Source organism: Cyphomyrmex costatus, unplaced genomic scaffold (assembly GCF_001594065.2).
Source record: "Cyphomyrmex costatus isolate MS0001 unplaced genomic scaffold, Ccosl1.0 scaffold453, whole genome shotgun sequence".
In the NCBI taxonomy this organism is placed as follows: Eukaryota; Metazoa; Arthropoda; class Insecta; order Hymenoptera; family Formicidae; genus Cyphomyrmex; species Cyphomyrmex costatus.
The window spans coordinates 205,680-225,706 of record NW_017278779.1 but is presented as its reverse complement, the minus strand read 5'-3'; the positions used below and the strand labels follow the sequence as shown (position 1 = coordinate 225,706).

General features: G+C 30.9%; 4 protein-coding genes across 7 annotated transcripts; 2 read left to right on the top strand and 2 right to left on the bottom strand.

Moving 5' to 3' along the window:
• The first annotated feature begins 4,967 nt into the window (after positions 1–4,967).
• On the top strand, positions 4,968–6,589 carry LOC108777656 (uncharacterized). Its single transcript, XM_018544601.1, has 2 exons — positions 4,968–5,540; positions 6,047–6,589. The coding sequence occupies exons 1-2, from the start codon at positions 5,447–5,449 to the stop codon at positions 6,562–6,564; spliced, it is 612 nt and encodes a 203-aa protein (XP_018400103.1). The 5' UTR covers positions 4,968–5,446; the 3' UTR covers positions 6,565–6,589.
• A 1,014-nt stretch (positions 6,590–7,603) lies between these two features.
• On the bottom strand, positions 7,604–10,598 carry Nemp (Nuclear envelope integral membrane protein). The gene is made up of 8 exons (XM_018544592.1): positions 10,414–10,598; positions 9,838–9,950; positions 9,546–9,768; positions 9,278–9,444; positions 8,979–9,188; positions 8,786–8,910; positions 7,822–7,983; positions 7,604–7,730 (listed from the first exon to the last, which is right to left on the bottom strand). Exons 1-8 carry the CDS (start codon positions 10,502–10,504, stop codon positions 7,604–7,606), a joined length of 1,218 nt encoding a protein of 405 aa, XP_018400094.1. The 5' UTR covers positions 10,505–10,598.
• Positions 10,599–11,094: 496 nt separating this feature from the next.
• Positions 11,095–13,620, top strand: LOC108777653 (tubulin epsilon chain). The gene is made up of 9 exons (XM_018544595.1): positions 11,095–11,139; positions 11,242–11,474; positions 11,554–11,669; positions 11,750–11,938; positions 12,021–12,272; positions 12,336–12,482; positions 12,865–13,014; positions 13,102–13,276; positions 13,474–13,620. Exons 1-9 carry the CDS (start codon positions 11,115–11,117, stop codon positions 13,618–13,620), a joined length of 1,434 nt encoding a protein of 477 aa, XP_018400097.1. The 5' UTR covers positions 11,095–11,114.
• Vps60 (vacuolar protein sorting 60) lies at positions 11,826–16,136 on the bottom strand. Of its 4 annotated transcripts, none has more exons than XM_018544597.1 (5): positions 15,904–16,136; positions 15,410–15,727; positions 15,099–15,326; positions 13,978–14,065; positions 11,826–11,899 (listed from the first exon to the last, which is right to left on the bottom strand). In XM_018544597.1, exons 1-4 carry the CDS (start codon positions 15,970–15,972, stop codon positions 14,015–14,017), a joined length of 666 nt encoding a protein of 221 aa, XP_018400099.1. In that variant the 5' UTR covers positions 15,973–16,136; the 3' UTR covers positions 11,826–11,899; positions 13,978–14,014. The 4 variants fall into 4 exon arrangements, 3 of the variants coding, with proteins under 3 accessions (XP_018400099.1, XP_018400100.1, XP_018400098.1); XM_018544598.1 differs by lacking the exon at positions 11,826–11,899 and adding an exon at positions 12,108–12,127; XR_001940832.1 differs by lacking the exon at positions 11,826–11,899 and adding an exon at positions 13,188–13,256 and having other exon boundaries at positions 13,812–14,065.
• Positions 16,137–20,027: the final 3,891 nt, after the last annotated feature.

Sequence of the window (20,027 nt, the reverse complement as noted above, 5' to 3'; positions counted from 1 at the left end):
CCCCCCCCCCCCCCCAGATGCCCCGAAAGAACGCTCCGGTCGCGCGCGTTTCTCCGTGCTGTTATTTGTACGAGCGTTACCACTGCGTTGCGTTATTTTTCATAACGCAACGCTTTTGCGTGGGGTTAGAGAAATAACTCAACGGCTTGAGATATTGGCTATTTACTGCACGCAAAAGCGTTGCGGTATAGGGCACGTACATTACGTGCACGCGTGAGGAAAACAAATTTTCTTCGAACGACAATGTTACAAAAACGTTTAAATAATATAGCAATTTTACACGTGTATCAGGATATTGCCAAAGATTTAGATTTCGAATTACTAATAACAATTTTATAACAAAATAAGAGCAGCAATATTTGCATACATGAAAGAAGAGTCTAAAATATTAATGTCATCCCTCTCCTTCGCCACCCTCCTCCAACTGAAACTCCACACATACATGGAAAAAATTTACTTCGCCGGCCCTAATCACACACTAATACTAATACATACGATATGCATAATAATATTGCAAAAAAAAAACAATTTTCTTAACTTTGCATGTAAGTACAATTTCGTTTATTCGAATATATTAGAAGACAATTCCGATAAAACCAAATAACTTTGAATTGTCTTGCCCTTCGACATATATTCAGATACTATTATAAATTGTAGATACACAAAGCTAAGAAATTGTTTTTTGTTATTGCCCATATCATTTGTACATGATATTCCCAAACCATATTAGCCCTAAAAATTAAAAAATTTTTATTTTTAAAATATCTATAATTTAAAATTTATAAAGTTTATATATTAAAAAACATACTTAATGTACATTTCAAAATAATGCGCACCTGTAAAATTAAAAAAAAACATTACAAAAACTTTATTGTTTTTCGTTATTGCGCATATTGTATATCGACATATAATATATGTTCAGTAATAGAGACCTTATATGTATGTGTTCACTACATTTTTTCCTTTATCATTTGTTTTAATAATACACAAAAAACTGACGTCGAGAACATCGAGCTATTATTATCTAAATTACAACTGCTATTATCCATATTCGGATGATAAGCTCTGACAAGAGTATGTTGAAAACTGAACATAAACTTGCGTAAATAGAATGCAGATAAAAGGAATTCAACTGCAAATTATCATCAATAATGTTTAGCTTACTTTAAAAAACTTGACAATCCACGTTGTTTGTTCTAGAAAATAAAAGAAAAATCATAAATTTTTTATAGATCTCAGTAAATAAAAGTCTTCAATTGATGATACATAACCGACTCTAAAACTTATCAATATATTTTTGCCCTTGTTTTTTTAACTAGTGATAAATATTTTTGGTTACATTTGCGCAAGATACTAAATTATATAATTGCTATTCTTCTATCATTTTTTCAAGAATTTTTTTATAAAAGTTCTAACGATAAATGCTACTATTAGGAATTTTTTAAAATTTATTGTAAATTAAATCTATAACTCACCTACAAGAATTAATTTTCCGCAAGAACTTATTTATGTAATGTTCATATATATAACGAATCCATTATGTAAATTATAGTATATATAAGAGTATCACACAAATATGTAAACATTAGTCATTCTCTTGGTACGATAGAGAAGCATCATGTTACGAAAATTTATCTATGCTATTCTCATTCTTTTCGCTTTAATAATAGTATCACAGGCCAGTCGTAAGTATTCACATACAAGTACATATAATAATATATATGCATACTTAAATCAGGATTAACAAGTAACGCGTTATTTGTAACGTCGTTACCGTTACAAGTTACTTTTTTCGGTAACAAATATGTAACGAACATTACATTTTCTTCGGAGTAACATTCATGGTAACGCAGCTACATTTTTGGGGTAATGATAACGATTTCACTAGTTACTTTTATCGTTACTTTATTTTTAGCCACGTAAAAGTTTTAGTCGTAATTAGAGCTCTGGAAAACAGAGATGCGACATTAAAGGAATAGGTCTGATTGGCTCTCTCTTAATCACGTAATTACGATGCCTTTTTTCACATTGTTTTCACAGTTCACACGTATAGGCTGCGTTTTCCGTTTCACTGCTTATTTTTTCGAAATTTTGACAATGAGGGGCCAGCTTCACAGACATGAGATCACGTGAGATATTCTACCCTAATAAATATAAATGTATATAATATTATATGTATATTGTATGTATATAATTAATAATATATAATTATATATACCTATATATATATATATATATATATACACACACATTTTTTTAGCTCTATTTCTCTACTAAAAAATAGAATTTTAATATCTTTTTTTACTGTTACAAAAAAATCTGCACATAATATTAAATTAGTGCCAAGAAAAAAAGTAACGAAAAAGTAACGATTCGTTATATTTTGAATAACGATAACAATAACGAGTTACTTTTGCAAATCAATAACGGGAACGAGTTATCTTTAGGAAAAAAAACCGGTAACGGTAACGAGTTATTTTTATGAGGTATAATGTTGTCAACTCTGAGTTAAATATAATATTAAGCAAATTTTATATTATATTTAGTAAAAAATTGAAGAGTTAGAACATATTAATGTACAGAATGAAGAAAAAATTATTTTGCTTTCCATAAAGGGAATGCAATAATTGCGTTTGCACTTTTAATAAAATTTATCTGTTAGAATACACATTCACATATTTAAAGAATTCATTGAAATCTTTTGCAATAAATTTTAACACTTAAATATATGATTTTCCAAGTTTTACTCTTATTTATATAATACATATCTTTATGTAGGGTAAACCCGGTATATACGCCGCACCTATCGAAAACTTAATTTATCAATTATTATTTACTATGTTTAAAGTAAATTAATTATATAAATAGAAACTTTGTATCATCTACTACTGTAAAAAAAATATTAGAAATCTAAAATAATTTATTTTCCATATTAAAAAGTAACTTTTTCAAACCCCTGCATTTTTGCCATTTATCCCATAGGGGGGGGATAATATGGCCACTCATATATAATTCATAAGAAAATCACAAATAATCTATAAATAAGATGTAAAATGACGACGTAACTTGCATTGTTTATTAATATATGACAATTTTTATTGTTCAGAATAAAAAATGGAATACAAATAGGACTTAACACAATTTTTTAAAATAGCTTCAAATCTTTGAAAATAATCTTTAAACGTTTAAGATTTATCAACATTTATACATTAATGCAATGTATAATTGTTAGAATTAACAAAAACTTCTTAAATAGAGCGTCTGTGCTGCGGCACAGCATCCCGCTCGCTAAAAATGCCGTATATCCCAAATAGATGAGATATATATGACAACTAATTAAACAAACAATACAGGAGCAAAGCACTTGTATTTTGCTATACAACATGCTTTACTATTCCTCTACACATATGTATTGCAAAATAACCACTAAGTCTTTTACACGCTCTATAATAATCATTTTATGTAGATTATAAATTATGATGGCACTACTTATTACAGTAAAAAATCGATTTAACTCGCAATAATTTCATTAATATTAACAGTAAAGAACTGAAATCATAACATAATACTAATATACCATAAAGGCATGTAACAAAGTAATTGATGGAAAATTATCCCCACTCCTTCTATTTTTTCTGACTTCTGCGGCGTATTTGCTGACGCGGCGTATATACCGGGTTTACCCTATGTTCTCTATATATACACACACACAGATACCTATAAATATATATATATATATATTAGGGGGGTGGGGGGCAATACATACATTACTATGGATAAATATTGCAAAGAATATTACTACGTCGCGTCGACCCGCCATCAGAGGTCTATAGATATTCGCAAATTCTCGCAAGTGCTGAGATGCGCGTATATCTCTTTATGTAGAATCTCGATTTAATAACTTACACCGGCGTATAAGGTAGGCTTCCATTACAATACCTTACTGATGAGTCCAGTAGTGGAAGCCGGGACGAAACGCCAAAATTAGGTGATATTCTTTGCAATATATTAGAATAAATTAAAAGAATTTAACGAATTTATTGGCTCATGGCCCTTCTCTCTTTATATTAGTTGTTAAAATACATATTGAGTCTTGTCACAATCTACATTTATATATATATATATATATATATTATATAAATAAATTAAAGTCATTACAAAAAATTGTTAATTGTATGGATGAGTTTTGTGTATGTGTTTATGTAATTATCTATCAAATAGGCCACCCCCTCCGCTTAAAATTAAATTTTTTTATTTACAGCTTTAGAAAAAAGTATTGAACCAGACGATAATGACGTGCATGCCATCCTGACTACCATGTTCACACTATTGTCACCCAGCCAATTCGGATTAAATCAAAATATAAATAATATAATAAAAATATACGGGATGCGTTTTCCGTGTATGATATACTCTATTGTCCCGTGGAAATACAATTGCACGTTGATAGAATGATATTGATGGACGCTTAAGAAAAATCAATTTTTCTCATATTAAATAATTTGTCAATAAAAGAACTTTAATTGCAAACGACGTAACAATTCTTATTCAACATCAAACTTCTTATTGTAAACTCTCGTACAATAACTGAAGAAAATTCCACAAAAGAATTTATATTAGTTATACGTAAAAAAAAATACATAGGTATAATATATATTGTATAAACATGTATAAAGAGTATATGTAATACAAAATATATACAAAATTTTATGTAAAAACTGTGATATGTATTCTATGTATCTAGTTTCGAGCGTTTTAACAAAAAATTGTCACTTTGTTTAATAAAGAAACATACCGGAAACCAAAATATATCGCATAATACCAAAAATGCAGCGATAACAGAAGGACGGTAGATAGACCGTAAATGTCATTGCAGATATCGAAAGCGTTTTTCCATGTGAAATTAGTACCGATAACCAGGACTTGTATACGTAACATAGTATACGTCAATGCTGTCCGTGAAAAGTTGTTTGTATTGTTAGTTCTACAAATGCTGTCTTCTAAGCAAGCAAGTTCAGTGCAAATTTTCAGGCAAACTCGTACATTTATTATAAAAAAAAAAAAAAGTTGTTACAACAAAAATAAAACATAGAACAAAATAAATGATCGAGTTACTTTTTGAATGCAAATAACGGCGGAGGGCAATTAGCAAATAGAACATTATAATTCGAAACATCGCACCGTCTGCTCCGAACATTTTTTAAAACTTTTATCACTTGCAAAATTAATTAAGACGACTAGAACGTCAGACTGTCAAAAGATTGTATTAAATCAATTAATTCTGCCAAAGATTTCTACAGAGGGGTAACAATAAAAAGGAACGACACTCGTCAGGAAAGTGGCTATTCGCAAAAAATTCCGACGAAGCAAGAAAGGAAATAAAAGACACCAGTCGAAATCAACAGATTTCGATACTTCTAATAAAGTAGAGACAATTGTTCACGAAATGAAAATACCGTTTCTAATTCTTAGTTTGGCTGTGGTGTACAGTATCTGCCAAACATATGACGAAGAAAATGACGTGGTTAAAGCATTACAAAGTAAGTCTCATAATAACATATTAATATGATTGTAATATTGATGTTATAGCAAACAAAAATTTTGTTTTTTACGGATTAATGTATCGGCTAGATAATATTTTTGAACAACGTTTGATTAAATCACTTCTCTTCATACACTTTATTAATAAATTAGTAAAATAATTTTTGTGTAAAAAGTAGTATAAACTTCTCAAAATGATAAAGTTTATAAATAAAGTAAACAATAGACAAATGTAAATGTAATACTTGATGCGCCTAAGTTTCATAAAAGTAATAATACATTTTTAATTAACCACTTCAAGCTTTAAAAACATTTCTGTTGCATTTGAAATAATTTTCAGTAAAAAAAGATTTTTATATATTAAAAAAAAAATTTTAGAAGATCTCTCAATATAAATATTATAGTATAGTTTTATAAAAATTAAAAATATGAATAAATAAAATTAATACAGAATTTAATATATTTATATTACAATAATTAGCTTTTTATTGTATAACTTTTTCAGATAATGAAGATTACAAAAATTATGCAAATATGCCTTTCGAAAGATTTTCCGCGAGATACAAAAGAACCATTTTATCATCAACTACATATCCGATAGACACACTATTAAGTTTATTAGGAGTTAATGGTGCCAGATCTTCAGTGAGAAACGTCATAACTTTCGCAACTGAATTATTGAGTGGAAATAGAAATATATGCTCCAAAGTAGACAAGTTATCTTTAGCTACCATCCCGAAATGTGTAACAAATCCGATTGAGGCGATCGAAAGCGTAATATGTTACGTAACCGAAACAATCGCGACAACAAGCAATGAATTTTTTGACAAAGCATTCAACGTGATCTTTTACTTCATTAAATGTACAGGTTTACCTTCACTGCGCAAATTACTGAATGCAATTAATTATTATATTCCTTTACCCAGCCAATTTCAGGAAATGATCGGATTTTTCAACACGATGTATGATGTTGGCGTAATGCTTGGATGGTTCCCAGATGAAATTCAATTTTCTATTTGTTAAAGCACATTAGAAATTATAAAGTTAAGAACAATATTTTTTATAAAAATTTATTTGGATATTTTCTTGATTATGTTTTTTATATATATATATAACAGCTTTAAACTAAAGCGACAATTAAATTTTCTATCACAATATAATTTGCAAAAAGTCAACATATAAGAAGGAATTAACAATTTGTTAATGCATTAAAAAAATTTAATGTTTAATGAAAAAAATTAATGTAAACAAAGTATGAATTGCTTTAAATTATTGTATTAAATTATTAAAAAATGTTATTATGTATAAATATTTTTGCAATTCATACTTTGTCATATGTTTAATTATGACAATATTACAGAATATTATTAAAAAATAGGAACGTAAATAAAGAAAATAAATAATAAAATAATTGGATTGTAAAATTTTTATTTATTTTTATGCAATCTCTTGTATAATCACAGAAAAATATTACTAATATAAGATATACTAATATAAGAAACATGTCATTTTTTTTTGTAAAAAAAATTATTTCACAAACATGTATACGTATTTCTGAAGAATCCATCACATAGAAATGTTTAAGTAAGATAAAGATAAATTAATTTATATTATTATTTTAAGTATCTATTTCACAGACTCTTTAGATGAAAAATGTTTATTAACTCACGCAAACAAAAATAAATATTATATTATAAGGTAAATGTACTAGTTAATGGACATGAATCAATTGTTGGACAAAGTGATAAAACTTTTGATGGTATGTACGATTCTAAATTCATAATTAAATTTTTATAAACAGCAAATTTATTTAGAGTTGTACATATCATTAAAAACTTAATATTTACAATTTCGTACCACTTTGTCCAACGAATTGAGAGTCATATTTACTAACTGTCCATTAACTGGTATATTTATCTTATGTTGTTAGTAAATTGAAATCATTGTTATAAGTAGTATAAATATAAATTTCTACATGATACCAAGTTCTTATTTAAGCATTTCTATTCAGACACTGTAACTCTTTAAATTGGAATCCGATCTAGGAGAGATGAATTTCTATTCAGAAAAAATCATCATCATCATCATCCGTGTATTCCATTTTCTCTAAAATTTTCGAAATTTCTTCTTCGTGTTCTTCGATTTCATCCTCTAATAAATGCGGTTCTCCTTCCACAAACCTCGCAAATCTGAAAGATTCATATCTATATTGCTAATTACGCCGTTTTACTACTGCATATTGTGTGATATTATTGTGTGATAAATTTAACAAGCTGAAACCTTATCGGATCTTTCAGTTTCAAAACTGTCTTCCAAGGATTGCATTCCGGACTGGAGCAATGGTTTTGTAAATCTCTTAAAGCTTTCCTAGTTTGCCGTATTCCTTGTTGACGATATTGATCTTCATTAATTAATTTTCGTTTTTCCGGAAACACGTGTTGCCTCATTTAACAAAAGAAAAAAAAGCTCTGTATTGCTGCATGCATTTTCGTGTTCAAAGATAAATTGAAAAAAATATTAAAAAACCTTTATGTACTCGTATTTAATACATAATTTGTGTGATTACTGTATATTTAGAAAATTTCCAAAACCCAAATATATCCAATAATAAAGATTAGATACTTGACAAATTAGTAATGCGTTTATAAAATTTTTTATGTAGATATTTGTAAGATTTATAATATTAATTCTAAATAAAATTTATTAGTATAAAGGTGAAACGCAACCTAAAAAGAAAATACAATGCATTTTATTGTAAAAATTGAAAATACAATTGCTTAAGATACAATATATAAGTACAAAAATTACTCAGAAATTTGAACACACTAAGCTTAATAAAAGTATACAAATATTTATATATAAAATAAAAACTATACATAGTACATAAAACTAAGTTATTAATATTATATAACATATATAATTGTGCTTAAAATAGAATTGTGTATTATACTAGTAAATAAATGCTGTTTAATATATGTAAGCATTAGCAACATATAGAGAACTTATTGTTAAAAGAATATTAAACATCTATAGAACTGTAAATTATTATAAAATTATTATAAATGCGTACTAAAAGAGAAAAACGACAAACAAAGGGAGAAGAATATGTATACAATGGAATAGAGTTTTATTCAAACAATTAATCTAAAAAAATGACCACAATTGCAGTTTTGTGCGGCACATAGCTAGCTAAAAAACAGCGAATATAAATATATATTATACAATACATTCTATCGATGCTTACCAATACCTCTTTGCTCGCCCAAATGCTGCTTTCGGAAAGTTATAGAAAAGTATAACAACAATGCAACATGAAAAGGATGCTTCATGAAAATGACTGCTGTGATAAATCAGTATCAATCCTACAAGCTAATATGAACATAAAACAATTAAAAATAATAAATTTAAAAAACGTACAAAATACAGTGGTACATTACCTGCAAAAACCATTCTATTATTTGTTTTGTTCTCGTATTGGTAACTGGACCAAAACGGTAGCAAATTACGAAACTAATTAAAGATGTACCAAGAACATACCACATCACCCATTCTCTATATTGCATTATAATTAATTGCATATTTTCCAATAATGTTTTAGCAATGTAAAGACTCATTGATGCAGCAAATATTACGTACATAGCTTTTCCCTTAACAAGAGAAATATATGTGTATAAAATATTTTATCAAAAAGTAAGTTAGAGTCAAATATTAATACATATTGTATTAAAATAAATACCCGTGGAATCAATTTTCCAGCCACATATGTTAGAATTATAATGGATAAACTGACTCCAAGTATTATACCACAAGCATAATAAAATAATGAATTCCGACTTAATATTTTGGCACACCAAAAAACTATAATACCTGTTACCATCATTGTCACTCTCCAAACATTAATACCTGATAATGAAAGACAATATATTTCCAATTATTTCAACACACAAAGCGGAGTAATCTCAAAGTAGATACTTAATTTATTTAGATTGGATTTAGATACTTACGTGTTTCTTTTAACATCATTATGTACACAGATTCATTAGGAGAATCTATATAAATACCTATACATGTATTTTCAAATGGATTAATCTTAAATTGTCTATGTTTTCCTGTGTCAAACAGATTAAGATTCCATGATTTATCATTTTCATCATACTTTTGATGGATTTCTTGAGGTGTTTTGCCATCGTATAAAATATAGGAGTCTGAATCAATATTCAGATGCATCTGTAATATTAAAAGTCATGAATATATAAAAATCTTTTGTATGTATATACATTCCTGAAAGCTTCTTACAGTCATTGTTCTCCACATATGCGTTAAATACTTTGATGAAGCATTGTGGCAATATGTTTTTAAACCAGGATGATTATTTTGTACACTGTCATCTGTATGTAAAAAATATATTCCTGAAACACACACATAACATGTAACAAAATATATTATAACTATAAAGTATAAGAAATAAATAGTGAACAATCATAAATTAGTCTACAACATTTAGAAAAAAAGATTGCAAGCTTTTCCTTCTATCAAAATTTTAAGTTATGAAACGATTTGAATATTAACAATTTGGCAATAAAACAATATTTTAATAATATAATAAAGAAATATTTTGGGCTTATAATTTCTTTGTGATCCAAAGAAATGGATCACAAAGTATAATTAACTATATTTTAATAACAAAATAAGTAGCAGTGACTGTGCAACTCTGTTCAGAGAATTTTTATGATTAATATCTATATCGCTTAACTGTGTTATCGTATAGCTAATTGTTGGCGATATATTATTGTTAGTTTCACAATTTCCGATAACAGAATTATCAAGGAGCTAATCTTTTTGGTTGACGAAAAGGTTAACTAGCAAGCTTACTTGGCTCGTCAAGAATGCGACGTGCGTACGCATTTTGAGACAAATAGAGACACAGAAGAATCCATTTCGACAGCCTAGCTGCGCTATCCATTCTCCCGATTCAACCCCGAATGAAGTTTTCTGTCACATTCACTAATATTACGTCCGCCGTGCAACTCGCCTGCATACCGCCGGCACCAGTCAGATCTAGAAGGAGTCCAAAAAGATTTGAACATGAATTGTCGAATTGTTGCGAGAAAACGGATGCAGCGAATCGATCTTATCGATTGTTCGAGTGTTGCGAGATCTCGCGAGTCGAGATGTACATACATGTGTCATACACTCATACCCTCATACCTGCCAAACGAGACATTCATGTGGTAATGTGTATACAAATACAACAATAAAAACATCTGTTTCTTCTTTATTCGTACACGTCATAAACATCTGTTTTGTATCTTTTACATTGATTGATTCTTTTGTGTCTTTCTCTTCTCCACTTCCTCTCTCTTCTTTTAAATCTTAAATATCTACACAATTTTATAGTAAAAAAAAACACACACACACACACACATATAGTAACATAAGAGTACAACTAAAAATAAATAAACAATTTGGAGTTTAGATGTAACAAGTTGATAGCAAATAAGTTTTATTGTAGAAATTGTCGAATTTAATGACAAATTATATCGCCATCTTAAATTCTGGGTGTATTAAAAATAATGAGTCAATTTGTTACAGTGCAAGGTAAACGCATACACAACCGAAATGATCTGAACAGTTTTATCAGTGGAAGCAGCATTGACTTAAAAAATAAATTGCTTTTTTCTTTTTTTTTTTATGTCTTAGTTGGCCAGTGTGGGAATCAAATAGGATCAGCTTTCTGGCCCTTGGCTCTGCATGAATATGGTATTCAGACTACCACTGGTGGTGTAAATTTGCTCAAAGTACAACGAAATCATGTGAAACACATTGGTGATCTTTCCGATGCCTTTTCTAGTTTCTTTCATGTCCCAAATAATAAATCTAAATTATATTTTCAAGATGTAACTGACTTAAACACAGCTAAAGTTAAAGCTAGGGTGTGTATTTAATTATTCCATTTAATTTCTGCAATAATAAAAGTTTTCAAATATTTAACATAATCATTTTCTGAAGCAGGCTGTCTTAGTAGATATGGAAGATAGCGTTCTATCTAGGTTTAAGCAAGGTCCATTGCGTCAATTATTTGATCAGACATGTATTGTAACAAATTATCCAGGATCTGGAAATAATTGGTAGTTTGTGAAAAAAAAAAAACATTTATATTTCAAATATAAGATTACAAAAATTTGTGGTGTAATAATTTGATTTCTAGGGCAATAGGATATTATGTTCACGGTAGTGATTATCATGATCGTTTAGAAGAAAGTATAAGACGCATAGTTGAAAGATGTGATCAACTTCATGGATTTTTATTGATGCATTCCTTGGGAGGTGGCACTGGATCTGGATTAGGAACAGCAACCTTAAAATTGTTAAGAGATAATTACCCTCACGTAGAACGGTACCTTTTTAATTAATAAATGTTGATTAGATCAATTGAATCTTAAAACTTTATTGTATACAACTTGAGAATGATATTTCAGAATTGTGTCATGTGTATATCCAGCAAATACACAAGATACCATAACTGCCCCTTATAACACGTTACTTGCAACTCAAGAACTTATAGAACATGCCACGTGTGTGCTTCCTGTAGAAAACAAAGCTCTCTTGGATATATGTAATGCTCAAATAAATAAACGAGATAATACAGGTCAAATAAATTATAATGCCTCGTGCAAACCTTTTCAAGATATGAACAGTATTATTGTCAATATGCTCTTGCACTTGACTAGGTAATTAAATTTTAAATCTGTGATTATAAGATTTAGCATTGTGAAAACAGTAATTTGTTTTAGTGGGTCCAGGTTTCCAGGAAACTTAAATATGGATATGAATGAAATAGCTACAAATCTAGTACCTTATCCAAAATTACATTATATATTCAGCAGTATTAGCCCTGTGACTTTATCCGCTCCAAATATGTGCACTATGCAAGAAGCAAAGTATATTAAATTTCTCTTCTTCCCTGTTTTTTTAAAATTATTTTAAAATTGATTTAAAAACATCAAAATATTAAAACAATAAGTAAATAATGGACTCCTTATAATTCAATAAAAAAGAAAATTTACATTGCATAATATGAAATCAATGCGGTAATAAGAGCGCAAATTTATAAATAATAGTTTACTATAACATATAATACATAATTACATAGATTAGATAACTAAAAACAATAGCCGAAAAGTACAAACTTCTAATTATTTATTCTAATTAACTTTTTATTATATATGTTATAATAAACTATTACTTATAAATTTGCGCGCTGATTCCATATTAGCCAATGTAAATTTTCTTTTTTATCAAAATATTAATTTAATGTTTAAGATTGCAGGACGAAGTGTTCACAAACTTATGGTCGCGAAATAATCAATTAATTAGATTGGATCCACTTCAACCTACTTCTGTCATTCTTGCTGCAGCGCACATTGCGAGGGGAAATACTACCTTAACTGACATAAAACGAAATATTGAAAGGTATTTAATCTATTTTGCTTTTTTAAACTGTACATATAGCAGTATTGAATAATTATTTTATATTAATTATAATATTATTTTTCGTAGATTTCAAAACAAATCAAAGTTTACTTCGTGGAGTAAGGATTGTATGAAAATAGGATTATGCTCTGTTCCTCCAGCAGGGCATTCATCGTCATTACTGTGTCTTCTTAATTCATCTGCCATGTCTTCATTATTCAAAGATATAATCCGAGAGTTTTCTAAATTGTATAAGAAAAAGGTACATTGTAATGAAATCTAATTTCATATTTGTTAAAAAACTGGCATAACTTTTTAGTTTTTGAAATCGTTCATTTTTGTTGTTCTTAAAATATATTGAATAAACAAAAATTATTGCAAAAATTATTTTTAATATTAATTTCATGATTGCATGATTATAAAATATGCATTTTGTTATAAATTAGAATTGCATTTTAGGCACATGTTCATCACTATACGCAAGTACATGGATTTGAAGAAACGCATTTTATTGAAAGCAAAGAAAATATTCTCAATTTATGTGAATGTTATGCAGAAATACAAAATATGGAAGAAACAAGTATCTCTAGATTGCAAGTAATTTAATCAATTTGTAAAAAGATGAAATTTAAATGAATCTTGTATTACTTGTATAATATGTAACAATTTTTTTGTATTTATAATCAATATTTATTAATTTATTAATGTTTATGTACAACGTATAATATTTATTTAATAAAAATAGTGACTTTGAAGACAGTAACAAAAATCTATTAATACGTAAGTAAACTAAATACCTTTTACGCAAGTTACGTCAACAAAACATTGTTAAGGCATTAATTTGTGTTGCAAGTATTAAGATTAAGAAAGCCGTGTGTCTTGTTCCTGAAGGATCTAGCAGTATATCTTGTTCTTGAAGGATCTTACGTCTTTGGGCATGCGTGCGAATATTCTTAAACTTACATTTGCCTTATCTATAAATTTTGATATATTTTTAAATTTAACTAGCAGGTATTTGTGGCAAGCCAAACTCGTCCACTGGAACGCCATCCTGTAAGCACATTTATAAACATACATATAATACATTTTATCGGTTAAAAAGTTAAGTGGTTTTTATATGTAGCATAAATTATAGGAGTCTTCTATCTCTTATTCTTGACTAACTATAAGATTTTAAAGAGTTCACAAATTATACATATTCTTCTTTCATTTCAGGTAGTAAGGTGATGTTATTTGTCATTTTGACATAAAATTGGTGTTTTTTACAATGGTAAATAATATCAGCTTGCTATATAGGAATATTATCAAGTATTCTTATTAACCTTTAATATATATGATTAATGTGTCAATTCTAAGCAAACATATCGTTAAATCGTAAAATCACAAACTGTAATGCTTATAACTTTACGTAAAGTTTTTACAAGCAACTTTTTGCTAGCCGTTTTAAGATTTACGAGAAATTGTATTTACGATTGTATACTTTACGATACATATAGAATTACAATTCCAGTCCTAAGTTCTTACAAATCTTACAAAGTTACGAGCCTTACGAGTTGGTTAGAATTGATCCATAAAAGTCAATTGTGTCCTATAAATTTCTTTTCTTTAAAATACTAGATGCAAAAAATTAGTTATGATACATCTATGATACATTTATATACATTTTTTAACCACACATCTTATAAATACTTTGTAAAAATGTAAAAGTATATGTAAGATATAATTATTTAATCTTTGTAAATATGATGAAAATATCAATCTTCAGGACACAAACATGTATAGTAACAGTTTATTTATATTGCATGCTCCAAAATGCTCCAACATTCTCCTACTATAATTCCTACTTACTCCAAGAAGTGTTGGAGTGAGTAAGAGCTACAATAGGAGCATATTGAAGTATCTTGAAGCATGTGACATGAACAAACCTTAAGATACTTTTACCAACTCCGATTAACTTTAATCGATGTCCATTGGAATTGGCCAATCGCATATTGTTGACAAATGCAATTGATGTAATGCCAGAGTTGGTAAAAGTTACCCTTAATGGAAAAATCATTGTATAAACTAATATATTAAATAGTAACCTTGTTCTTGACTGAACTTGCTCCAGGTTCTTTGTCTGGGGCATTAGGTGTCTTAATAGCATCATCTAAGTAACTAGTATCTTCATCCAAGGCAAGATCATCACCAAGGGCTTCTAGTTCTGCTGCCAATTCATCATCATCAATTTCTGGCATTCCATAACTGCGACCCATTGCTTCCTGTACTTCGTCAGCTTGTTCTAACATATCTGCCAAATCATCTTGCATATCCTACATACAATAATAGCAACATATATAAGAACAAAAGGTTTGATTAAAGTACTTGCATTATAAAAGATTATTTTCCAACATACTTCAATGTGATCAATGTTGATATTTTTAAATTCCTTTTGCATTTGCTTAACGCCTTCTTTCATAGCAACTACAGTTGTTTGAGTGTCTTTTAATGTCTGAGTGGCATAGTTTGCTTGCTCCATGTTAAATGCCTGCTGACGTAGGTTATCCACTTGAGCCTCATACATCTTCCGCTGCTTCAATACACGCAGAGCCTTTGCCTTTACTGCATTCTTTGCTGGCCCGTCTCTCATCTTGACCATTTGATCTTTGTATTTTTTTAACTCTGCATCTAATTTAGCTATCTTCTTTTCTGCAGAGTCTGCCCTACTGTCAACCTTAGTAAAGAACATTGTGTATTTACAAATAGGTTTCTATTGCTTCAAAAAATTAAAAAATGCTTGGCTATATCATGCTTCGATCAGACTAGTTTTTGTAAGTACCACGATTAATAACGCGATAAAAAAAAAAATAGCAAGCAATGGTTATCTCTTAACAGATTTTTCTTCCTTACCCCTGCGATACAGTCAGTGATGCTTGGTGGCGGATCCTTGGGTTTAGCGCGTCCAAAGAGCCTGTTCATTTTGCAAATTAACGTTAATTAAATACACGACGAAGTAATTCTCACGTGGTACACTTTGTTCCGCCTGTCAAAATGTCAAAACGCAATGATATGCAGACGGAGAGAACGACATTTAACGACAACGTATTTGCGTAATGCAACGAAAGACGTGATTTTAGACTGTCATAAAGCAATGGACAATGGACGTGAACATAGACACTTTAGAAGTTTCTTTTGCGGCCGTGAGTTGGCGCTCTATAAAATTTCGGCCGCGTGCCCACCCTAGCGCCCTCTATATAATACTGTGGCCATCTTCGTAGTGAAATTCATCGTTTCAAATCCTGATATACTTTAGTTTTTATCTTCAAATCCCGGAAACTGGGAATTTCATTCAGCAGATTGTTGCACGTCGCTTCGTAATAACATGTAAATTGTTTGTAAACAATTAATCAATTACGGAAATAATAGTTATTCCAAGACAATACCAAAGAGAAACCTCTGACAATACCTACTTCTTGATACAGTGTCCAAAATAACCCAGGAAATCCTATGTGCGTATCTCACTCACGCAAGGTAAAAAAAATCAATTCGTAACTGATTTCAAATTATTTAATTCTATTATCTTATACTTGTTTATTGCAAAAGCTCAATTTTTGTTCATAATCGGATCTAATATAGAGCTTAAAAAATAATATAAATTTTATTTTAATTCTACTTTAACGCTCCTACCTGTATATTGACTGTAGCCATCTTCTAGAATATGTGACATCAGAAGCAAAAATAAAAATCAAAAATTTTTGCAAATTGAATTAAAATGTGAACAATTTTTTAATAAAACAATATTTGCAATCGATAGAATATATAGATCATTTGTATAAAATATACCGAAAACTCACTTTGTGATCTGGTAATCAATGAATAATCACTATATACCTATATTTAAAATTGAATTATACACCGACCAAAAAAAAACATATATGTGACGACAAATGAAATATAATTTTATTCTATTTTAAAATAAAAAAATAAGTTTTTGGTATATTTTATAAATGTACTTTCAAATGCAAATATGTTTTATATATTGAGAAATATATTTTTATTTTAAAATATTGAAAATATGCATCGAAAAATATATTTAAAAATATATTAACACATTACTATTTTAATACACTTTGTGAAAATTTTCATTATGTTTTCGTATTTCTGACGTTATCAAAAATGGAGAATGGTCAAGATCAAGCCTTAAATAATAATGATCTTCCTATTACTTTATTAATATTATTTTTGTATTTTTATAGAGTTAATTTAGTATAAGTCGCGATTAATTTAGTATAAAAATCGTGATTGCGCATTGTTCTTACGGAATCTAAATCAGTCAAGCACGATATACGCACTTAACAATAACAAAAAAAAAAAAGGAAAGAAAAGAACGATCGCGCCAATCGCAAAGAGATTAAATCCAAGACCTTATTATCGTCTCATTATCGATGATATCAAAAAAGAATCCATCAAAACGATTAGATTACTCTCGTTCTCAGCGGAAACGTATCGCGGGTGAAAGTATATATATGTCTTGTTATAAGTTTATTGAGTTTATTGTACAATTGTGTGAGCATGATAATTGTAAACAGTTATATAGTTATGTGAATTGACCAAACACGGTCGAATATGAAGCGATTATTCGACTAATTTGTAGAATGGGCTTTACGTCCAAGTCGAAGCGCGGGAACGCGCATTTATGAACAATGTAGGCTGCGTCTTGATCTATGTGTATACCGTCGTCGACGGCCAGTAATTCGCATCTCGTGGCTAATCATGAGAGATTTACAGCCAGCCTCCGACGGAGGCAGCGCGTCGCGCTTCCTCCCCGCAAGACGTTACCTCTACATCGAGAAGGCACGCAAGATTCCACGTGCGATTATCGTAGCAAGCGCGCATGCGCGTATACGCTCGCTACCTCTTCCAACGAGAATGCGCGCGCGCGAGATCTCCTCGTTATCCGCTGCTATAAATCGCCCCCGTGATATTTTTATTTACGCGCCGTTTCTAATCCCCCGGACACCATACGGAGGCTGCACCTCGCCTCATCTCTCTTTTTTCTTCTCTCTCTCTCTCTGTCCCATCGGTACGTAAACCGAAACCAGCTCCTCTCGGCTCTTATCGAGCGCTGTGCTTATCAAACTACCGCTGCCACCCCGTGACGCTTGCGTCGATCGTTGCTGCTGAAACACACGTTCGAGTCCTCGAAGATACATCAGAATTTCCAATTTCTTTTAGCAATAATGCCGTTCTTTCGAGAATTTTCTCTCAAAAGTAAAAATTCCAAGATACTCCAGAATAAAATTTGAGTAAATTTGATTAAAATTGGAAGTTTGCTTTCAATCGAATATTTTGGAAAATCTAAAATTCAATTTGTCAAGAAAACAGTTTTAAATTTAAAAAGTTATGATTCTATATTTACCGTTTATTTATATATTTGACAAGAAAGAGAAAAAGCTTTATTGCTTTATCCTTAAAAAATATTTTGACTAATCGGTATTCTCTCCGAAATTTTTTTAACTAATATTAGTAGGTAATATTAGATATAATAATCATAGATATGGTATTAGCAGGCTAATGTATCTTTGCTTAAAGTTAACGTAATGAAGTGATTTTTTATTTAAAGATAAAAATCTGAGAAATAAGAAAATTTATTTTAAAATTATAAAATTATAATAAAATTTGGTATAAACAATTTTTTGCAACGCGCGTATTAAAAAAAAGTGAATCGATGTCCGGTTCATTAAACCCGCGAATACCGATTAAGATTAAGTATCTACATAATTTTCTTGCATAATTTCTTTTGTATTTCCATTATTTCAAACATTTCAATTTCTGAAATCGTTTTCATTCAATAACCAATTCTTATTAATAAGATGAAATTTCAACGCATAATTTTCTCTATTCTTTTTCGCTTTCCATTTAATCGTGTTATGTAAAAAATTATAATTATATTCTTTTCCTGTACAACCCTCCCTAAATCTAATTGATAAAAATTTATCTATCTTTTCATTGTAGATTTTGCAGCTAAAACAACATTCTAGACAGGATTTCAAGACACCCTGTATAACTATAGAGGGTTGCAAAGAGGGTGGTAGCAGCATGGACGCGGTTGTGGAGGGAGACAGGCGTCGCGGTGGTGGTTCCGGTACGGCCGCGATGGCGGTGGCGACGTCGACGTCAGAGCGCCTGCGTGAGTGGCGGTGACGACGATGTTGACGACGTTGACGACGACAACACATCCACGAAGAGGAGGACGATCAACGTCGAAGTACGGCGGGACGTACACGGCACGACTGCGGCTCCCGGACGAAGATCATCGAGTGCGCACGGCTTCACGCGCTGCACGCACGACGATACTTATATCCGAACAGGCTGTGGCATGCCCCGACCCGCAGAGCGGCCGCAGTGCTCCATAAGCCGGCACGACTTACAAATCGTACCGTTGCCGCGCGCGCGCGCGCGAGGCATACACGACGACGACACGCAGCAGCAGCAGCAGCAGAGGAGAAACCAGAACGTCGCGTCGAAACGCGAACTGCTGGGTAGAATTTTTCTGCTCCTCCTCCTCCTCCTCATCTTCAACCTCTTAGTACCTCTACCACCCTTCCTCAATTGCGGTGAGTGCAAGGGGTGAACGCGCGACAGAGGCAACGCAGAGACTAAACGACGGTGAATTATAAGTGCCGCCGAGGGAAAATAGGGAAAATATGCGAGCCGGGAGGAGGCAACGTTAGACCGTCGTACCTAGTAGAGGAGGTGGGAGAGACCGACGTACGTGTGCGGTCAGAGGTGGTGCACGATATCGCGTGTAGGCGGGGATCGTCGGCGGAGGTGTGGAAGAGAGGCCCCTCGAGTTACCGCGCTGCGCGGCGCGATTACCGCAGTGTGCGAATCCGCTCCGTTTCGTTCCGCTCCGATTATCGTCCGGGTGGAGAGACACGTCGCGAGCACGGTGCAGTGGTAGTAACCCTGACCTGACACCCCCCCCCCTCCCCCCCTCCCAACCCTCCATCCCGTAACGTTCCTCTCGGCTC

Excerpts from the sequence above, each read along its gene's own strand:
- LOC108777656 (XM_018544601.1), top strand. The coding sequence starts at position 5,447 with ATGAAAATACCGTTTCTAATTCTTAGTTTGGCTGTGGTGTACAGTATC. Across the intron at positions 5,541-6,046 it reads CGTGGTTAAAGCATTACAAA|ATAATGAAGATTACAAAAAT; the intron begins GTAAGTCTCATA and ends TAACTTTTTCAG.
- Nemp (XM_018544592.1), bottom strand. The coding sequence starts at position 10,504 with ATGGATAGCGCAGCTAGGCTGTCGAAATGGATTCTTCTGTGTCTCTAT. Across the intron at positions 8,911-8,978 it reads TAATAGAATGGTTTTTGCAG|CTTGTAGGATTGATACTGAT; the intron begins GTAATGTACCAC and ends TGTTCATATTAG. Across the intron at positions 7,731-7,821 it reads AAACTGAAAGATCCGATAAG|ATTTGCGAGGTTTGTGGAAG; the intron begins GTTTCAGCTTGT and ends TGAATCTTTCAG.
- LOC108777653 (XM_018544595.1), top strand. The coding sequence starts at position 11,115 with ATGAGTCAATTTGTTACAGTGCAAG. Across the intron at positions 11,670-11,749 it reads CCAGGATCTGGAAATAATTG|GGCAATAGGATATTATGTTC; the intron begins GTAGTTTGTGAA and ends TTTGATTTCTAG. Across the intron at positions 12,483-12,864 it reads TGCACTATGCAAGAAGCAAA|ATTGCAGGACGAAGTGTTCA; the intron begins GTATATTAAATT and ends TTAATGTTTAAG.
- Vps60 (XM_018544597.1), bottom strand. The coding sequence starts at position 15,972 with ATGAACAGGCTCTTTGGACGCGCTAAACCCAAGGATCCGCCACCAAGC. Across the intron at positions 15,327-15,409 it reads TCAACATTGATCACATTGAA|GATATGCAAGATGATTTGGC; the intron begins GTATGTTGGAAA and ends TATTGTATGTAG. Across the intron at positions 14,066-15,098 it reads CAAGTTCAGTCAAGAACAAG|GATGGCGTTCCAGTGGACGA; the intron begins GTTACTATTTAA and ends ATGTGCTTACAG.